General features: G+C 36.7%; 2 protein-coding genes across 4 annotated transcripts in view; both read right to left on the bottom strand.

Annotated features, from left to right (window-relative positions):
• The window catches only part of EEF1AKMT1 (EEF1A lysine methyltransferase 1), a 34,255-nt gene extending 33,223 nt beyond the window's left edge, over positions 1-1,032 (bottom strand). Inside the window, exon 1 of one of the 2 annotated variants that reach the window (XM_080798527.1) lies at positions 4-1,032. The gene's annotated coding sequence lies outside the window, so the exon portion shown is untranslated. The remainder of the gene's footprint in view (positions 1-3) is intronic. The other variant, XM_080798526.1, reaches the window with a different exon arrangement.
• Positions 1,033-3,604: 2,572 nt separating this feature from the next.
• The window catches only part of XPO4 (exportin 4), a 125,821-nt gene continuing 107,058 nt past the window's right edge, over positions 3,605-22,367 (bottom strand). For both annotated transcript variants that reach the window (XM_080798524.1, XM_080798525.1), the window contains 7 exons: positions 19,717-20,010; positions 18,481-18,661; positions 14,325-14,443; positions 12,734-12,864; positions 12,072-12,189; positions 11,549-11,641; positions 3,605-9,163 (listed from right to left, as the gene is read on the bottom strand). In XM_080798524.1, the coding sequence (XP_080654650.1) occupies positions 8,966-9,163; positions 11,549-11,641; positions 12,072-12,189; positions 12,734-12,864; positions 14,325-14,443; positions 18,481-18,661; positions 19,717-20,010 (1,134 nt within the window). In that variant the 3' untranslated portion in view covers positions 3,605-8,965. The remainder of the gene's footprint in view (positions 9,164-11,548; positions 11,642-12,071; positions 12,190-12,733; positions 12,865-14,324; positions 14,444-18,480; positions 18,662-19,716; positions 20,011-22,367) is intronic.

Here is a 22,367-nt window from a genome sequence, read left to right as displayed (position 1 = left end):
CACCTTGGCACCGGGGATCTTCCACTCACAAACCACGCGTGCGCAGTCACTCCATGATGGGACAGTGGGCGGGGCCGGGCCGTGCTGCATTGGCGCATGCGCACAGCCTCCCGCCCGAGGGCGCTTCCGGAAGGCGGGTGAACGCAGTTTCCTCCAGGCCTTCAAAGTCCCGCTCTAAGAGACAAGTGCTGACTCTTGATAGGAACTGTTTCCTCTCGTTTCTCTGTCTTATAAATTACACCTAAGAATGGTAGCAATAGACAAAATTTAAGGTTTTAGATTCCCTTCAAATTAAACGTATTCAGGTAGCTTATTTTGCACTTGAAGCTAGATGTCCGTTTTACAAATATTAAATTCAAACCTCTGTCTAGTTTACCCAGTCTTAATACAGGAATTTAAAAAAAATTTTTTAAATAGAGGCATTAAGACATTAAATTGAGGCTTTGTAATATTGACAGAATTAGAAGCATTTTTCATTTGGGGGTTAGCTATAGAATGCAAGAGATATAAATGAGCGCAAGAGCTGATTGGTGAATGATGACATGCTGAAATAAGACCCGCTACTAATTGGGCAAACAATGTAATTATGAGGCAACAACATTGAAAATGATAGGTACTTTTTGGTCAGCTGACTTGCCAGGAGTCCTTCAGAGTCTTCAGAGTTGAGTGCCTTCAGTATGTAAGATATCTAGCACACAGTACCTACCACATAACACACAGTGTGAGAGGTTCCCTTCCAGCTTTACTGTCACTGAAACTCAAGTGAGATATTTTTCCATTCCCCAAGGCAATCAATGTTATGTTCCTACCTTCCTTTATCAATTTTATGATCTTGCTAAGTTACCTATTTTCTGAATAGCTTTAAGTCCTTTTTTTTGGATGAGGATATAAATGAATTGCTCAGCTGCCAAATGATGACATTCAGTAGTTCATAAAAGAGGTTTACAACTTTGTTGAGTACCGTAATTTTAAGTACTATTCGCAGGTCTGTAACATGCTTTACTTTGAATGCTTCGAACTTAAGACAAATCTACAAAATATTTCAAAATCAGATGTAACTTAGCCAAGAGGCTCTAAAGAAAATATATAAAGCTAAAAGAAATCAATAACATGAACCAAGAAACAATAACCAATTTTTATGGCAGTACAGTGGCATACTGTATGTGGCATACTGTATGGCAGGTAGTGTCCATACATATGAGACTGCCTTGGCTTGTAAATTATCAGAAAATTTATGGTAAAGCAAATTATTTTTGGTTTGAATCATCTTTTTAGGGGCTCCTGGGTGGCTCAGTCATTAAGTGACCTCGACTCAGGTCATGATCCCAGTGTCCTGGGATCTAGTGCCGTATCAAGCTCTCTGCTCAGTGGGAGTCTGCTTCTTCCTCTCCAGCTCCTCTGTGCTTGTGTTCTCTCTTGCTATCTGTCGTAAATAAATAAAATCTTTTAAAAAAAAGAAATAGAAACATCTTTTTAAGCTTTCAAAGTTTCAATTGCTTTCATAACATGTGAGACACAAGGTAGCTTCATGTACGGCTACGTGTTATTTTTATAAATAAAGTGACCTAGATGTCAGGAAGTTCATATAATTGTACCTTCACCAAGAGTGCTGACTGCCCAGACAGCACGTCTCTACTGCATGAAGATCAGAATTTTCCTGGTGAAATGTTTGCGTTGTAATTTAATGGTTTTTGAAAATCATTAAGAAATGTAAAACATCAAAGGCAATTTATTATTGAAGTAAAGTGAAGATTATCTGTTAAGTTAAACTAGACTTGAAAGATGCTTTCAAATCAGTTTCAATCCAGGAATTACTCCTTTGTGTATTCAGAAATTATTTTTGTTCATCTTGCTACTCTTCAGAAATGGTACATGAAAGGAATGAAGATTACTTTGAAAATGTTTCATAAGATGAACTTTAGCTTCGTTTTTCCCTTTCTAAAAAATAACTAGTAATTACCCATAATTACAAGAACACAGTCTTTTTCTTCCATTCGTCAAGTACTGTATCACCAGATTATTCAACCTAAGCATGTTGCAAAGGATGTTCGCTAGAATTCTAGTCCCATAATATGCTTTGAGAAGAAACCATTAAATAAGCTGAAGAAAATCTCATTAAGATCTTCTAGAGTTTCCAATGTGCATTAGTGTAGTAAAGCTTTAGCTTCACATAGTAAAAACAAAAAACCAACCAAAAAAAACCCCCACTTGGTTTATTTCTCCAATTTCTTTGATAACACTAAGTCATAAAGAATTAGTGATTCTTGAAACTTACTTTAGGAATCACTTTAGGATTATTATTGTTGTAGGAACAGAAGCTGAATATTCAACAGAAATGAAACCACCGACTTAAATTATTATCGATTTTATCATCTAGAAAAGAAGAAACAGTAAATAATATGGTGAAATCTATCCCAATATCAACATGCTGGTTTGGCTAGGGCTAGAAGGTCACATTTTATTGATGTGTAGGTGTCACAGTATTTGAAAGTAATTAATGACAATCAGGTATTAGACTTTGTATTAGGACACATTTATTGATCAAAATGTGTTCTTGGAAATAATCTTTAAATATAATGGAATCTGCTAAGCATCTACTATTATATCCATTACCATGTTTAAAATTTTTCCTTCGGGAAGAATCAACACTTATAGTCCTATGATATAACTGATAGGCCCATGGAAATTAACATAAACCCTAAATAGCTTAGTTAGGAATTGAATCTAAGTCTCTCTGCCTCTCCCCTGTACTGTATCAGTTCAAAAGGCTTTACCAGTTGAGTCCTCAGAAAGGACCATCCAGGGCAATGCAGTTATAAGCAGGTGTACAAATGAGTATTACAGCCCAAGATCTTAGGCTTACTAATAGGAATATTTGAAGATTCACCTGGCAAAGTAAATGGACATGAAAACCATCAAAACTTAAAATCACTGACTACTATGAAAATAATATTTAGCACATCCCTATTTAAGCACGCTTCATTTCAGTTTTATCATTCTTCAAATCCAGGAATCATCAGTGACTTACCTCTGTTCATAGTCATGCTAGTCGTTAAAAATAATTTACCCGGAAAGAAGTCAATAGGAGGTAAGACATAACGCTGCTATTAGTACTGTATGGAATTTCTGAGCCGAAGATTTCCTCATTGGTTTCACTGAACATGTTTTTGCTTCCACTTAGTTTTAAAAGAAAGTCAAATTGAACTGCCATTTGAGATTACAAAGAATGCACAAGACCCAATCTGAGAAGCTCTGCTTAAAACACAAACAAAAATGTAACATAATCTAATCAATGCACCAGAGGCATTATTCACAAATGACTGTATTTTTAGAGAGAACCATTAAAGATGATTTTTTTTTAAAAAAATTTTTATATGTGGGACCTTAAATATCACCTATGGCTCTCTTCAAATGACAGGTGATTGTGCCTAACGTCCCTCCTTAATAATGAAAGAGGGTGAAACAAAAACTCAACATGTACTCTACTTACTCTGTCCCTTAAACAACCTGCTTTTTCTTTATCTACCCTTGGTGTAGAATCAAATTTCAACATAACCTAAGAAATACCATAATAAATCAATGAATATTCAAAGCAAAATCAAGTTTAAATAAATATATTTCAAGCATTTGCTTTTCTTAAAAAAAATTAACTTTCCACTGCGCATGTTTACAAGACTTAAGACTGGAGAAAGGGTGAAAGTCTGTTAAGTCTAACACAGAACAGGATGGTAATTCTCCACTTTCCCTGAAAGCTCGGAGAGAATGACCCAAACTACTAATATTTACTACAAATATGCCCAAATCCAGCGATTTGACTAATAACTCTGGAAATGTTTGTAAGACTGTGAGGTGAAATAAAAAAATAAATATGCTCAATATTACAGAATATAAACAAAACTTTTCCTTTCTGAATTCTGAATACTCTATTAGGGTTGGGGTGTTTTCCCAAAAGGTAATGCAAATCTTTATTTTATCTATACAGTTATGTCTCACGTTTTTTATTCAAAATTATCTTATGACTGTGTAATGTCCCCAAACATCCTATGATTGTAAATGAACTAGCACCATTTCAATAAGCTTCATAAAACAGTCTAGCTAAATACCCATGAACAAATCACACATGGTCAAAACAAAAATGTAATAAAAATATTTAGTGAAAAGACACATTTAACTCCCATTTATGGATTTTAAAAATACAAATAAAATTTTATCAATTTGATATTCAGCTTGTAACTGGCTCAATACATAGCCTTGATTTATTTCCTAAAATCATACTGTAGCATCTTTTGAAAAATTAAATGCAACTTTATACCTTCAGTAATGTTAATAGAGGTAAATATTTAAACAGTATACTCATCCCTGGGTTTCTTAAAAAAACTGAAAAGTCTTAGTGTAAGTTTAAAATTTTAATATTTATAAATTTAAAAAATTTTACACGTGCTGAATGGTAGCAGTGCTAACATTTTGTGACCATTAAACCACAAACTCACTGCATGGAGCTTCTTTCTTTGTACAGAGAACCAAATCGAATACCAGTATTTGCAATTTGTCATAATCTTACGTGGTAAAAAAGACACCACGCCAGGAAGCCTGGGCTCAGAACACACTTGAGGTCAGATCCCCATCAGGTACATGGTGCAGATGCAGTATTTTTAATTTCAGGTTAGGAAAATATGCTATTAGTACACATCTGACAGCTCCTAATAGCTAAGAGGCCTAAGAATATAGATTGAAAAAGAAACAACAAATTCTCTCTACTGGTGGAAAGGCCTGGGAATAAGTGAAGTGCAAACCCCAGTGGGTGAGGTGGATGAAGATGGTTTTTGGTGTGAGTCTCAGAAGTCTAATGTGCCAGCTGCACCTCCCAATCACCACTGAAGCGGCCATGTAATATTTCAGTCTATCCAAAGTAGAGAGAGTTACAGGCCAGAAACAGATTACTTCATCCATCCTCTTTAAAAAAAGAATGGATGCCCATTATTAGGTTTGTATCTTTACCTGAACCAAATATATTCTTTGGCTAAGTATGTTATGGGTTCCCATTATCATCAATGAGGAATATTTCACATTTCTCACATCTAAATTTAAGAATTTAAAGTTCAGCTTTCACCAGGGTACTTCAAATTAATTTGAGCTCAGCAACATACCTAATTTGGACATTTTTTAATTTTAGAAAATCAATTTTTGAAGAATTCTTAAATGTAGTGTTTTACCAAATCAGAGAATGTCCACTTGCATTTTAAAATAATTTAAAACATTATTATATCCTCAAATCAGCTATGCTGTTTTGTAGAAGAATTTATAGAAAATTATGTTAAAAAACTTACATCAAGTCAGTTCCTTATTCTGTTAAAAAAAAAACACACAAACACTAAGAAGTTCTGAGGTTCCTTCTGCTTTAACAGTTAATATTTTATTCAGGAACCAATAATGATAATTATCTGTCAGAGACAGCTAACTTATAAGGTCTAATGACAACCACCTCTAATGATGGAAGTGGCAAACAGAAACAAGTAAAACTGTTTTAAAAGGGGTTTTTTTTTAAGGGTTCAACTGACAGTGAATACTAGGATACTCAAACCTGAAATCCCTGAAACTGAAAGCTAGTTCTCTTCAATACTTGAGGGATTCATATAAGTATTAACTGAAATGGGAAATATGGTGATATTAGAAAGACAAAGACTTGACGTCTTGGTAAAAGAGAAAATTCAATCAAAGACTGTAAGGGGAGTGTTAAATATTGCTGGCCGGAGGGGGAAGTTATAATAATAGAGATGCTTGGTTGTGAAGTGAAAACTAAAAAAAAAAAAAGGTGTAACCATCATATCTGAACAGAGCAATGTAATGTAATTAGATACATGGTTTACAATGAAGTAAGACCAAATTCTTAAAATTTGAAAAATATTGCAAAGATTTTTTTTTTAACATGTCATACTTTATACCAGACCAAAAAACTCAATGCAGTGATGTTAACATGCTCCCCCTGTCTTCCAAGAGATTGAGAGACAGCAAGGCAGAAAGACCGGGATAAATGTGTTGAGAAGGACACTGTCAAATACTGCCAAATAGTTTAGCTACCCAGGCAGCCACCTATCCAGAAGGACTGTAAAGACAAACTAATCCTTTTAACAGAGCTATAAGAATACAGTTACAGGTGCTGTTACATGGATACAAATTGTGAAAGGACCAAGTCCCTAGTGATTGTGCCGTGGGACTCTGTAGAGACTATGACTTTGGGAAACAAATGGGAAAGGAAAATAAAAACAGAAATAAGTCAAATAAAGAATGAACTGAAAACTGTAAGTTAAAGGATACTATATATGAACAACAGAAATTTTGTAAAACACAAAATTCTAAAAATCATATCTTCAACAGTGTCCCTTTAACATATAAAAAGGGAGGCAAAAATAATGTTTTTGTTTTTAAAACTCTTTTAACAACTTAGTTTAATAGTATGAACCAATTTACTGGAATTAAGCCAGTGTTCTTTACATCCACTGGGCCAAGAGCATTAAAACAAAAACCCTCAAAACCAGAGCCAGTAAACACAGCCAAAGACAAAACTGGACAAAGTAAAACAAAAGACCCAAACTAAGCAAATATTCAACCAGGCAAACATACACAAACACCCTGAAAAGAAGTCTTAGCCATTACAATTAAAGGGGCACCCCCTTTACCTAGAAAATGGTGGTGGCTGTTTTTCCCGTTTGCCACTAATCAACATTCTGGTGATACTGAAGTATCATTTGGTCCAATCTGAAGTAAATCTCACTTTAACTGAAACTGATCTAATGAAATTGCAGTACTGTAATAATATCTGGGCCAATTCAGCAGATACATTTCTGTCTATAGAAAAGTTATTAAATACTGATGCCTTTTTATTTAACAAGTCATTTCTTTCCTACTTTTTTTCCTACTTTCTTTTCCTTACTTTTAACAATCTGATTATAGTTTTGTCATGGCCAGCAGACCTACCCAGTCAGTTGCGTATTTCAGGGTCCTTTGGCAAAGGGACTATATTACTGAACACACAGATACATACAGCTCACAACTACTGAGAAAGCATTAGGGAGCTGGGAAACATAAAACACCAAGAACACTGCCACATCAGACTTCAAGTTAAGGGGAAAAAAGAAGAAGAAATCTAAAAATAAATGCACTTGTTCGAAGTGTTTTTAAAAATATAATATGTATATTTCATGAAGAGTGATATTAGTTTTTTCCTACCTGTCTTTTAAGATATTTTTGCTCCACCTCAGTTGTTACTTAACAGTGATCGAATTAAGAGTAATGTTCCTTACAAAGTTATGGCCCTAGGCTTTGCATTCACTCGTGTCTAATGTCACATGCACAGGGTGGGTGTAATTTCGATGCTCCAGTTTTGTTAACTATAACTGTTAGTAGCACAGAGTTATACAAAGTTTTGCACAGCACCTCATGTGAAGGTGCATGTACTATATGCAATTCAGATATCAACACTACATTCGAAGGACAGTTGAGCGTGTTCAAGAACACAGGAGGAGAAAGCCCACCCCTTGGAAGCACAGCTGCAGAGTGCGCCTGCACCACAGTCCTCTGTCACTGTGCTGTGGGATTTCTGACACTGAAGTGGGCAGAGTTTCATATGCCTGCAATTTATAAATTAGCTTTCATTTCCATAATTTAAGCTGGCACATAGAATTAAGTGGAGCATGGCAGCAGTACAAAAGTCCTGATTAGAAAAGTCAAACTAGAGGATCTAAATAGGAATTTTTTAATCTCTTAAATTAAATTTACATGGCTCCTGTGAAATGAGGAGAATGTCCACTCTAGCATAATTATTGCCCCTAATGCCCCAATGTATAATAGTCTGTATGAATCAGTAATTCACATCCTTTAAAATAGTTATTGCTTAAGCAAGCCATTCAGAGTAGATTATTAGCCACGGCTACATGGCTGAAGAAATACATACTCAAAAAGTTAGACTATAAATGAATGAGACTTTCATTTCACTCATAAACCCACATAAATACACGATCAAAAGGGCACCAGGTTCATAGCAGCTAACACCCTAAACCAACTCTGAAGCGTCAAGACTTGATTTCTTACTAAAACAAATCTGCTCTTTTTTGTATTTTCTTCTTAAAATTAAGGCAATGAAATGGCTACAGTTCCTAAAGTTCTTTTTATGGAACAAAAATGTACATGTATTTTCCTCCTTAAGTTCAGGCATCAGAGTATGATTAGAGACCTGCATTACACAAAACCTGCGACACCAGGGATGTTACAAAAAAGAAAGAGTGAGAGCGTGTGCTACAAGAAGCCAACAAACACCTGGTGTGTCTTCTTCCTGCTCAATTATAAACCTTATCATCAAAGGGAGGAAAAGTCTGAAAGCACAAAACCTCTTAGGAGTTTCCAATGTCTTTTGCATTGATTCAAAACTTTTGGGGTGGCAGAGGGGAGGGGCTTATTAAGATGAAGAATCCAAGGCCCAACACACAGAAATTATGACTTTGAGGATCTACAGTTAAGACCCAAGAACTACCTTTTCAACCAGCTCCTTGAGTGATGCAGGTGATCTATGGACAACATTTTGAGAAATAACAGGGAGCATATGTCCATCTAATATTTAATTTAACAAAAATTCTAAACTTTGGCTAGCCACCTAATGTTTTGATAAGGGGGGAAAGGCACTGAATATGCATTTCATGGTGCCATATCTGTTTGCACATATATGGAACTGAAAATCCTAAATCACCATTCAAAATCTACAAGACATATATGACAGATTGTGGCTAACACCCAACAGCAGAAGCTGATTCAAAGTGACCTCTCCTGTTTCACTGCATTAAATATCAAACTTTCAGGCTCTCCAAAATCCAAAACGGCCAAGGAATTGAAGAACAGGACAAGACTCAAGTCAGCTTTTAGCAATTCAGTGCACTTTGCAGAAAGATCTAAATTAAGCATAAAGTTTTGTTGTTTATTTTACACAAAGGAGACCACCAACATTTGCCATAAATTCTTCTAAACTCTTTAGGAAGGCCATCTTCTGCTTCCGATCCAGCGTAGGAGGAGTGCTGCTTGCAGTGAGTTTGTTGAAGGCATCTGCTAATCTCTGGTAAATAACTGGGTCTTGTTGACTTGACAGTAATGTTTCAACCAATTCAGAGTATTCAGCCTATTGAAGAGATAAAGTACACGTAAGAACATTTATCTTCCTCAAATGTCACACAATAGATCACATCTGGTACTGGCTTGTGGGATTCTGAAAGTCAGGGTATAACAGGTCTTTTCTCTTATATTAAAGTATAACTGTCATATAACATTACATTATGTACATAATAATTCCATATTTGAATACATTGTGAAATGATCATGACAACTCTTTTTAACAGTTAACATTTACTGAAAGTTTATATTTCAAGTACTGTTCCAGTCATTTATATTCATAACTTACTTTTTATAACAATCCTATGAGGTAGGTACTGTTTATATTTCTGTTCCATAGATGAAGTTCTTACATACAGTGATATAAGTAATATGTCCAAGACTGCACTATATCCCCCCCCCTTTTTTTTTTATTGCACTGCTTTTACAGCAAGAATCCAGGCTGCTTGGCTCCAGAAGTCATGCAATTACCAACGGTGTTGTGTACCTCTTCTCTGTTTTCCAAGCACATTTTTCATATTTATTTTGCATTTTATATATAATCTAAGTCTGCAACCTGACTTTCAACAGTTTTCCAGAGGTTTATATAGACATCCTGTTGACTCAGTTCTGAGGACAGCAGAGTCACACAAAGGCAGACAGGAGTTGTTTGGAAGGAGGTGGCATAGTGGGAAGACTGTATTTCAGTCCTTTCTCAAGGTGGAAGTAGAACACTTTGAGCAAATGTAACTCCGAACCAGTAATGGACCCAATGCCTCTGGGAGAAAGAGCATAAGAAACACAGGAACATGGGAGTGGGGTAGTGGTGTATGTGTAGAGATTCTGTTTCTAATGCCCTCTATAATAAAGCCTTATATAGAGAAGTAGGTGTGGGGTTAGGGGACATTCAAACAAAACAGCTTTTCAAGATAAGCTCTCTTGAAAAAAAAAGTGGATCTGATACTACTTTTCATTAGCTCCTTGGGATATCATGATAGACCAAATGGTGAAATGAAATGTTAATTATGTTTAGAAAGGAAGAGTAAGGCACAGTAGCCATCCTTGACCTACAAGCATAAAACCAGGATGGCCACCCGAAATGCTCTATCCAAGCAACAGACCTCTCACAGAGAAGTAAGTATAAACTCAAATCATTTCCCTAAATGATAGCCCCTCTAGGGCCAGACCCAGCAAGATTTGATATTAGCCAAACCTAAAGCCCTGCTCTCCTTTCTACAATGTGTAAATTTGTTTTTCTTTCTTTTTTTTTTTTTTAAAGGCAACTGAAATGCAATGGCTTATATCTACAGGGAAAAGACACCTATCCTCCTAGTAAGCAATAAGAAAGTAAGATGACAGCAAAAGGCCACAGACCTGAGCTGGGCACCATCTGCAGAAGTAGTACCTACAGAGCACAGCAAGACCTGAAGTCCCAGAATAACTTCAGCTTGGGGTGCAGGTCGCATAGGGAGTCTTTAAGTAACATGAAAGGCCTCAAAATCCTATCTTCATTAAACAGGTAAATAAAATCAAATAAAATCAAACTCTAAGTGCAAATACTCACAGCAAATACTATGGACTTTAAACAAGGAAGGAAAAAAAAAAGCCAAAGCTTTTTTGTAATAATAATTAAAAAAAAAAAAAAAAGTAAATCACGTAGTCATGAGGGACATTTACATGTGCTTGGTGGCAGGGGTGGGGAGACCAAAAAAGGGGAAAGGAGTGTTGGGTAAGGAGTGCTGGGTAACTAAGGCAGCTGATGACCCAATATGGTTTCTCTCATATACCTGAAGGGACTAGGGAAGGGACTGGAATACTGGAATACTGGAATAGGGAAGGGACAGGTGAGCTAGCGTAACTTTTCTTCCACTATATTAACCCCCAGTGAATGAGTACTTCAGAGTCTTTAAAGGCTGAACAAAATAAAATGAAACAATATATTCTTTTCCATAGTGTAATATGAAGTAATACACTTTGAATACTGTGAGAGAAAATACACACTGCTGATTTCCATGCTTTCCTAAGGCATACTCCTCTGGGTCCGCGGTCTTACTCATCTGGTCACCCTTATACTTTGAGTTCCTCAAGAACAAAAACCATGTCACTACTATTCGTTCAGGCTGATTCCTGGTTTCTAACACTTGTTTAAGGAAAAGCTTTAGGGCAGCAATCAATGCAAAGGATGATTCACAACAGTGGAGAAAGGAAAAGAAGTCCTTATTAACTGACAAACAGACTGTCAAATAAACACAGAAAGTCAGAAGTGACAAAGAAATACAGCCTCACCGAAACAGAATGGAAGCAATGAGTCACAGATTCTCTAAGAACTAGAAGTATTAAAGGCCCACTCTCTGTATGAATAATCTCCTTGCTAAAAAAATGAGCAGAGTCCCATGAAAACACTTGTGTCCAGTACCTGATGCAAGCACACCAATGTGTAGAAAGCTTCACCGGCTGCAGTGGTCATCTCTGTGTTGTGCTTTTGCAAAACCAGCATATCAAAAACCAGCTGAAAGTACACAACATAAAACATCTAAATAAAAATATATGATTATCATACAGTCTTCCAGCCCCTCCCCATTCCAAAAAAAGAAAAAGAGGGGTGGTAGTTGTTCTTATTTATTAAATAAATCTGAAAATTAAAGAAAAGTTTTTTAAAAATCCAACCATAAGGGGTTGTTCCCCCTTGTTGTGATAAACGAAATCATCAAGTGACCAAATTCTCTGTTACTTTTACCACTCTGATTTTCGAGAACACACAATAAAAGCAGAGAATAATGTATTCAGGGAATTATAGCCAGAAAGCGCAGTGAGCAAAAAGTAATGATTTCCTGCTTTATGAATGATGTAACCATTTCCTCATTTGAATTAAGATTTACATGCACTGACCATAATTATTAAAGCAGATGGTTTCATGACAGGCCACCCAAACATCTTACCTTAAGAAAGTGCCGTGTTGCTAAAAAAAGAGGTGAATCTGTTTCTTGTGCTTTAGCACACTGTTCAGCTAACGGTGTCAAAGCTTCCAGGCAAAGCTGGCAAACCTCCGAACTCATTCTGATCATGAAGGTCAAGGAACAAACTAGATATATTTGACTTATTAAAGATTAAAAAGTTATAGCTATTAGCAAATTCTAGGACTGAATACAGGTAAGGGAGTAGGTTAGTGTGCAGTATGTCTATACACCATTATGTGAGAAAAGGTTTCCAGTGGTTCTGAGAGGGAGCTGGACTATAGATTTCTAGTGTTTCTGATCAAGAGGACACAACTGTTAAAAAGCCTTATTTTTCTCTACTATCCGGAAGCTAAGGTCAGAGACTCAGCAACAGTATATGACATTACTAATTGGGGCTCTTAACGAAAAGAGTGACTTCGGGATCAGGCACCAAACACCTCTGGGATCTGTGAAATGAGAACAAGGTGAGGCAAACTAACAAAAAAAAACACAGAACTAAAGTAGTTAGAGAGATGACTGCTTTCTAAAGAAATAAAACTAAAACACAAAAGAAATTTTTAAAAAAACACAAATTTAAGAAACTTCTTTAGGTAAGATCTTTTTCCCCAAGTGACAAATGATAATGACGCTCAATTAAAGGATATGATGTCATTCCTAGTTCTAAAGAGTACATCAGACTTTTAAAAAGATCTTCAGGAAGCTGTGGTATTTTTTCAGGAAAAATCTCACAAATAAATGTGATTAATTTGTAGTACTGATTACAAAGGGTTGGAAACTGAAAAAGAAATATTATTTAGATGCTTACTGGTACCTAATTTCTATATTCATTAATGCAGTAAATAAAGTAATAACCGACAAACTTAAAGTACAATGATGTCTTGAAAACATACTCAAGATATAGAAAACATGAAGACCAAATTAAATGTAAAAATAAGTTATAATAAAGGGAATATTTTAGTATACAAAAGTAATACATAGTAGGAACAATTATCTTCTGGACAGTTAATAAAAGCTACAGCCAACTGCAGATAGCCTCTTTACCTTGAAAAGTAGACAAAACAGCCAATTTCAAATTATTAAATGACCTATGATTAAAACCCTTTTGCAAATGTGTTTATTCGCATTCCAGCATGTTAGAGAAATACGAATTGTTAGGATTATGTAGAGAATAGAATATTCACTCCTTCACACTTCCAAAAGTTGGCTGACAGTCCTGGAAAACTGAAGTAAAAAGCAGGCAATGTACATTTAATACACATCTAACTGTTTAATGGTCTATTTGATGAGAAAAAACTCTCAAAACCAAACCAAAAATCCTAAAAGAAAAGCAATATACAGAACTTACTAAACATCCCCCTACTACTGGTAGCTACATGAATATTTGGCTAACAGGGCTTCAGAATCCTCTCCTAAAAACATTTCTCAAGGAAAGAAGTATGTGGTCCCAGCCCACTCTGTGGGAACCTGGCAGAACCTCCTATTCTTAAACCCCAACTTTCAACCACTTCTCAACCTCTATCTTCTTCCTTCCCATGACTGACTTCTCTTTTCCTCTCCCACTCCACCTTGTGTGAGCTCCAAACATGCGCACACGCACACACTTCCCACTTCCTTCCCATCCACATCTTTGTCCTCACCCTCACCCTCTATGACAACTCACAAAAGAGACTTTCATTCCCTGTGGTACTTAAAGGAAGAAGAAAAGGCAGACTCATCACCACCGATACTGACTGCTGAAACCAAGATACAAGGTTATCAGAACGTACACAAATTTAAAAACTGCGGTAGTCTTGGTTTTTTACCATCCCACTTCTACATGGGGTGCATAGAAAATGCCTTCTATAGCTCAATCCCTCACACCTGAGAATAATGTTCAAAAGTATCAGTGGAATACACCCAAACATATAACTTAAGTTGTCTAATGACAAATGATGAGGGAATCAGAACTGCCAACATTAGAACTAAGTTTCTAAAAGAACCATTTTTTTCTGTCACTAATCACCAGTGAATGTGGGACTCTGGGCCATGATTAAATGAGGACATAAACTGCGCACTGAGCTGCATACAGGAGTGTGAACGACACACAATAGGAACTTAAAATTCTAGTTTTCGTGTGTACTTAACAGATAAGCAGGTACTTATACCCCCTTCATTAAATCAGGTGTATTCTTGTCTAAAACATCTTAACTCCAAATATACACACTTTGGATGTTCACATTCACTGTCTTCAATTACCTTCAAAAGATCCTGTGACATCAGAGGCAGAATCAGGTTCACTCCATATAAAACAACATCAGCTGCAGACACAGACCTGTTTGCTGCTTGCCCTGGCTCATGTCCTCTGAACACTTCATCTATGGGGGGGGGGGGAAAAAGCTGTCTTAGAATTGCAACATCAATAAGCCAATAGAATTAGATATATTCTATCCTACTTTTGCCCTGGGTCATCCTTTTATATTTTACTTTTTAAGATCTCTGAGTACTTGATGAGGATATTCTGTGTTTACGTTATTATTCTACAATGATAAAAGTAAAGTAAAATCTATTCCACTGACACACTATACTGTAAGTTAAACAATTTCCACAGTAATACTTATTTTATCTCCTAGGTGTATGAAATTCTTCTATGTTATAAAGCTATGGGGGAAAACAAATTAAAATGTTACATGAAAAAAAAAAGCAAGCAGACAAAAATAACTACTGATACGAAAAAGGGTTATTATCCTTAATCTATAAAAAAATGCATATAAATTAAGAATCCTCCTAAGACCTAAATAAGTGAGTGAGCAAAATCCACAAACACCTAAAAAAACCAGATGCCCAGTGAAAAATAGTTCATTCGGGTGCCTGGGTGCCTCAAGCGGTTAAGTGTCTACCTTTGGCTCAGGTCGTGATCCCAGGGTCGTGGGACAGAGCCCCACACTGGGCTCCCTGCTCAGGGTGGAGTCTGCTTTTCCCTCTCCCTCCAGCCCTCTCCCCTGCTTGTGCTCTGAGACTCACACTCTCTCAAACAAATAAAATCTTTTTAAAAAATTAAAAAAAAAAAAAAAACAAAAACAGTTCATTCTACTCATTAATGAAACAATGCAAATTTTTAAAAGATACTTTTTTTTTTTAAAGATACTACTTCTGATTCATTAAAAAAAGACTTTTAAATGTTAACACATTTAAATGTTGGTGAGGATACAGTATAACAGTTACCTTCAAAAGTAATTCATTAAGAACCTATTGAACACTGTAGGTACTAAAGATAAAATCAGAAATTCAGAAAGAGATTTGTCCACAGAAGCGATTGCGGCATTACCAGTTATAAGAGCAAAATCATACATATTCCAAATGTCCAGTATTTGGAAAATCAGGTTAAATTCCAAAATGTGGAATACCACGCAGCCATGAAAAGCCATGAAAAATCTTAATGACAAGGAAAAGGCTAACAACACATTAACAAAAAAGGCAGAATATAAAATTGTATTTAGAGTATGATCACAAAATTGTACAAAATAACTGAAAGGGCAATGACCACAATGCCATTTATATCTGACTCTAGATTATGTCAAAGAATGTGTCATTTTTCTATCTCTGCACTTCAAAATTTTTCTAAGAGCGAATTACTTGTATAACAAACAAAAAAGGTAAAGTCAGGTTTAAAAAAAAAAAGGCATTTCTACTTAAAAATGACTTTTTCCAGCCTGTGACCTTCTTCCCTAGGAGTCTCCTTTCCAGTTGGAAAATGGCATGTTCTGAAGCCAGGCACTGGTGAACCTCGACTGCATCTAGCAGGAAACCTGCGCCTGCTCTGGAGCCCTGGGAAGCTGATCCTCAAGCTCCCACCCAACTCCCAGGGCTTGCTCCTAAAAGATAGAGCTCTCAGGACTGTACAAAACATCCTGCCTTGTGTTTGGTGGGACACAGCTCTCTAGGCACAAGCTCTCCTAAGGATTCAAGAATATAGAGCAGAAGCCCATTTCCACTTACGCTTTTAATCTCCCACCTACGATATAAGTTGTATTTCATAATATTTAAAGTATTTTCCATTTTATCTCAATTATATTTATTTTAAAAATAATTACTTAAAATATCACTTTCCTTACTGTCACCTATTTTATCAGCTAATGCTGTTTCTTTTCATCTTTTTGACTTTTTATTGTGAAAATCTGCCATTCATCTATATAACGTGTTCTTAGAATGGCAGACTACACCACAAACTGATGACTGGGATGCCTTTTCCCTCTCCACAATCTTTAACAGCACTGCCCATCCCTTTCAATACAAGCTCTTAACTTTGAGTCAGACTCCTCAGAGCACAGGGTTCTTAACCTAGGTCTTTATAGCCCTGGAAAGTCTACAGCTGAGTTCCTAAGAGTTCACAACCAACTATTAACCTTCGGTAAAGCTCTGAGGCTGATGTAACATACACTTTTTAAGGGAAAGGCTCAGTAACTACTTCAGATTTTAAAGGAACAGGTGCTCTAGAATAGGTTAAGAACTCTTGGATGGAGAAGCTTCAACCTGAACAAATCAGAAAACATGGGACCGACACTTGGTGAGAGGCTGGGCCTAGAAACAGAGGGGCAGTTAAGGCTTTGGTATAGAAAGAATTCACTGAGGGGAAGTGCAGGACAGTGCTTCTTTCCTAGATACCCCTTATTAACTGTGAAAGAGAGTAAACCCTCTGGACTGTAAAACTGGTAGTGCCTAGGGTAGGGGCAGACATCACAAAAAACTGTTGTTCAGGGAATAAGGAAAATAAATCAATAAAGGAAACAGAGAAGGAAGAATCTCAAGTACTGGGTTAAAGTGGAATGTCACAGCACCCAACTCAGAAAGAGAATCTTACAAGGATGTCAGAAGTGTCCACTACTATGAATGTCTGCACAAAGTATGAAAGAAGGCCCTAGACGGGATTCATTTTTCTCTAAGAAAACAAGATCCCTTGTTTTTGTTTTTGTTTTTTTTTAATTTATCCCCAGGGGTACAGGTCTGTGAATCGCCAGGTTTACACATTTCACAGCACTCATCATAGCACATACCCTCCCCAATGTCCATATCCCCACCACCCTTTCCTGTCCCTCCTCCCCCCCCAGCAATCCTCCGTCTGTTTTTTGAGATTGAGTCTTTTATGGTTTGTCGATCCCTTGGGTTTTAAGGCAAGGTTGGCAGTGGGTTAAGAGGCAAGTGAAGGAAAACTATGTAAATAAGTGATCTTTCAATTAGAAATAAAGTTCTTGCCTGTAATAACAACTTTCTTTTACCTTCTGGTTGCCAGGAACAATGCTAGGCACCATGATACTTTGTAGCTTTTGAAGACACTTCAAAAAGCATTTATTACGAACCCACTTTAGCAGAATAAATGAAGAAGGCTAATTGACTTCCCCAAGGTCAGGCTGTCTGTGAGCCCCTAAGTCTTCCAAGTGTGACCTCTCAGCTCCAGAATTCAGTGTTACTCATCCCAACAAGGATTCTAAACCAAGCTGCAATCTGGAAAGTGCTACAGTTTTGGCTGATAAGATTCCTCAGAAGACACAAGGGAGTGACTCAGTCAATAAATTTAACTCCAGAGTACTGGTGTGGCTCAGTCAGTTAAGCAGCTGTCTTCGGCTCAGATCATGATCCCAGGGTCCTGGGATCAAACCACACATCAGGCTCCCTGCTCAGTGGGGAGTCGTCTTCTACCTCTGCACTCCTTCACCCTTGTTCGTGTTCACTCACACACACACACTCTCTCCCTCTCAAATAAATAAAATCTTAAAAAATAAATAAATAAAGTGCACCTCAGAAAAGACTGGCCTCTGGCATCCCATTCAGATGCTAGGATGTGAATCCCAGTCCTGCAACTTACTAGCTATTGATCTGCGGGGAGATCAATGATCATGACTTTCTCTGTGCCTGTTTTCTCATCAACAAAATGAGTGTAACGATGATACTTATTTTTTGACTTTGTGATATAAACAGTGCTTAGCATTTTAAAGAACCTAATAAATGCAGGATATTACTATTATTCTTATAAGGGAAGAGCCAAGCAGGAAGGGATGTTGGTCCTACCCCTTTGCTTCAACCAAAGAGACTGACTTTCATGATTTTATAAACTGAATTTTCTCATAAAATTTCACTTAAAAATATTCCTTTGCTTTAAAAAAAGACAATAAAAACAAAGTTTAAAACCATTACACTGGGGACGCCTGGGTGGCTCAGTTGGTTAAGCAGCTGCCTTCGGCTCAGGTCATGATCCCAGAGTCCTGGGATCGAGTCCCACATCGGGCTCCTTGCTCAGCAGGGAGCCTGCTTCTCCCTCTGCCTCTGCCTGCCTCTCTGTCTGCCTGTGCTCACTCTCTCTGACAAATAAATAAAATCTTTAAAAAAAAAAAAAAAAAACCATTACACTGCATCTTACCTGTATCACTGAAATCTATGAATTCTTTTGATAGAAGGTTAGTAAGAAGTTCCATAATGAGAAGCAGGTCTTGGTATTGCTCTTCCTCCGCTGTAACATCTATTCTTTGTCGCCCTAAGTTATTCTTAGAATATACTTGCAGCAAAGTAAGGCAGGCTTCATATAGGTTCATAGCTTTGGACTGTAAGAGAATGTGCATAAATTACACTACTAAGAAGAACTTAGTTGGGAAAAAATATAAGCCCTAAAAGAATCTATAATCTAATAAATTTACTCTGAATCCCAACAGTAGCTCAAATACTTGTTTTAAACTATTATAAAACATTAAGAAAAATGAAAAAGCATATATTAAAGATTGCAGTTGTATTTTAAAAATTAGCAGTTTCTAACAAAATCTGACATCCTTTTTTGTTGTTGTTGTTGTTCATTTCATAACACATACTAGAGAGATAATATTTTGGCAGCAGAATTATTGCACTCTTGCTGTTTCAATTTCTTATATAACATTTATTATTTTAAGATTTAACATTGTTTAACTTGCAAAAGCAGAGAGTACCAAACAGTGGTCTTAAACATCAGAATAAATGGCAATGGCCTGCCCTCTCAGTCATGCATCTGTGACTACATTTGTAATATTTATAAAATAAAATCTTACTTTTGAGCAGGTGCCTTTGATCTAACAAAAAAATGTACAAATCAGGAACCCATTATGAAATGGTTTAAAACAAGATTTATACTAATCTGCAGGCAATTACAAATATATTCCTTTAAGGCAGTTTTAAAACAGCTTTCTAAATAATTTCTAAAAAGAATTAAAAAATACACCTTTGCTTACTGATTGTAAAAGAATCCAGTGTCTAAATATCCATTTGATTTATAAAGCAAAGACACAAATTGCCACTTAAAATTTTAAGCTTTAGAGTTTTGACAGAAACTGATTAAATTTTTCTATTTGTCTTATCAAACATTCCTCATTTGGATGAGTTTGATAGAATAACATATTATATAAAAAATTACTTATTACTAACAGTATTAGGTCAATAATTTCTATTCCTTCAACAAGGCTTCCTCTGAATTCTGAGTTCTTCTGGAAAATTCTGAAGTCTTTTTGAAAACTCTTTTGGAGGCACAAAAATATTTCAGACAGTATTCACTGGATTTAAAGTAAAGTATCTGTTATTTTGTTATACTTTAAGGAGTTCTAATCCTAAAGGGATAAAATTAGAAAGCACTTACCTCTCCAAGATAGCATATCTGTTTATGTGCAACTTCAACAAAAACTTCTATTATGAGATTGACAGTCTCTGGGGTATTTTTGTAAACTTCCATCAATCCAATGCAATTGGTAAGGAAGTCCATCAAAAAATTAAAAAGAATTGCTACATTGTCAATCTGGGTAGCCTCAGCAATGCCACAAAGAGCCTCCAGTGTGGCGGTGATTTCCTGCTTGACTTCTTCTTGTTGACACATCTGCTGAAAGTTTTCTTGATTTATCACTCTTAAGAATCGCTGCTGAAGTGGTTGAAGAACCTATCAATGATAGTAAAGCATAATTTTCTAAAGTTTAATTCACATGTTTCATTTATTTCAACTTTATTTCCTCAACTTGGATAAATACTCACTTTATAAAGCATTACAAACTATACCATGTTACATTCTCCATTTAAAAGATTTTATTTAGGGGCGCCTGGGTGGCTCAGTGGGTTAAGGCCTCTGCCTTTGGCTCAGGTCATGATCCCAGGGTCCTGGGATCGAGCCCCACATCGGGCTCTCTGCTCAGCAGGGAGCCTGCTTCCTCCTCTCTCTCTCTGCCTGCCTCTCTGCCTACTTGTGATCTCTGTCTGTCAAATAAATAAATAAATAAATCTTTAAAAAAAAAAAAGATTTTATTTATTTTGCAGAGAAAGAGAGCATGTGTGCATGTGCAAGTAGAGGTAGGGGAGGGGAGGGAGAGAATCTTAAGCACAGAGCCCAACAAGGGGCTTCATCACAAGACTGTGAGATCATGACCTGAGCCAAAATGAAGATGGATATTCAACTGACTAAGCCACCCAGGGATCCCTACATTCCCCATTTTGAGGGTCATCATAACTTCTGGCCTACATGAAGAAATAACAGTGCACTAGTCATTAGGGAAATGGATATCAAAACCACAATATGACATCATCTCATTCATTTTAGAATGGCCATCATCAAAAGGACAAGAGATAAATGCCAGCAAGGATGTGGAGAAAAGGGGATCCCAGGGCACTACTGGTGGGGATTATAAACTGGTGCCGCCCACTATGGCAAATAGTATGGAGGACCCTCAAAAAATTAAAAACAGAATTACCACATGACCCAGTAATTTCACTTCTGGGAATATATCCAAAGGAAATAAAAACAGCAACTTAAGACATCTGTACCCCCACGTTCACTGTAGCACTATTTACAATTCCCAAGACATGGAAACAACCTGAGTATCCGTCAATGGATGAATGGATAAAGAGTTGTGGTACATATGCAACGGAATATTTAGCCATAAAAAATGGTAAATCCTACCATTTGCAACCATATGGATGACCCTTGAGGGTGTATCTTAAGTAACTCAGACAAAGGAAAATACCAGGGATGCCTGGGTGGCTCAGTTGGTTGAGCAGCTGCCTTCGGCTCAGGTCATGATCCCAGCGTCCTGGGATCGAGTCCCACATCGGGCTCCTTGCTCGGCAGGGAGCCTGCTTCTCCCTCTGCCTGCCACTCTGTCTGCTTGTGCTCACTCTCACTCCTCTCTCTCTCTCTCTGACAAATAAATAAATAAATAAATCTTTAAAAAAAAAAAAGTTTAAAAAAAAAAAAAGGAAAATACCATATGTTCTTACTTACAATGAGGAATTTTAATAAAATAGTAAAATAAAGTAACAAAAAATTCCAACTTTCATGGGGCGCCTGGGTGGCTCAGTGGGTTAAAGCCTCTGCTTTCGGCTCAGGTCGTGATCCCAGGGTCCTGGGATCGAGCCCCACATCGGGCTCTCTGCTCCATGGGGAGCCTGCTTCCTCCTCTCTCTCTCTGCCTGTCTCTCTGACTACTTGTGATCTCTGTCAAATAAATAAATAAAGTCTTTAAAAAAAAAAATTCCAACTTTCAGAAAAAGATTTGTTAAAAAAAATGTTCTGTAAAAAAGAAACAGACTTGTAGTTACTAGAGGTGGAGGTGGAGGGGAATTGGAAGAAGGTAGTTGAAAGGTACAGACTTCCAGTTATAAGAATCGGTAAGTACTAGAAGCTTAATGTACAACATGATGACTATAGTTAATACATATTATTATGCTGTATGATATATATGAAAATGCTTAAGAGTTCTCATCACAAGAAAAAAATTTTTTTTTGCTTTTTCTTTTTATTGTATCTATATGAGATGATGGATGTTGACTAAACTTCTTATGGTAATACTTCACAATATATGTAAGTCAAACCACTTCCTGAAGTAATTTAAGTTCCAAAAACCACCAATCACAGAACATGACTTAGTCAATGCCATTCACAGAATTCTGTTACAATCATCTCTTTCCAATTCGTTAACTGCCCCCACCCCCAAAGATGAAATTTAAGTCTCCAAAGGACCAGAGAGTAAATAGAGACTTTGCAGAACATGTCATCTCTGGCCCAACTATCCAATTACAATTGCACTGTAGTATAGAAGCAGCCGGAGATACAAATGCAAACAATTGAACATGACTGAGTTTCAATAAAACTTTATTTACAAAGTGACAGCAGGCCAGATTTGGTCTGTGGGTTCCAATTTGCCAACCTCTGTTTTACAGGTCAAACCCAACATACACCTCTTGCCTGTTTTTCTCTTTTCTAACTCATCTTGGCAGAGAACATAACTTCAGATAATCAGTCCTGCC

Source organism: Martes martes (assembly GCF_963455335.1).
Source record: "Martes martes genome assembly, chromosome: 3".
NCBI classification, from domain to species: Eukaryota; Metazoa; Chordata; class Mammalia; order Carnivora; family Mustelidae; genus Martes; species Martes martes.
This window is presented reverse-complemented; position numbering and strand designations above follow the sequence as displayed.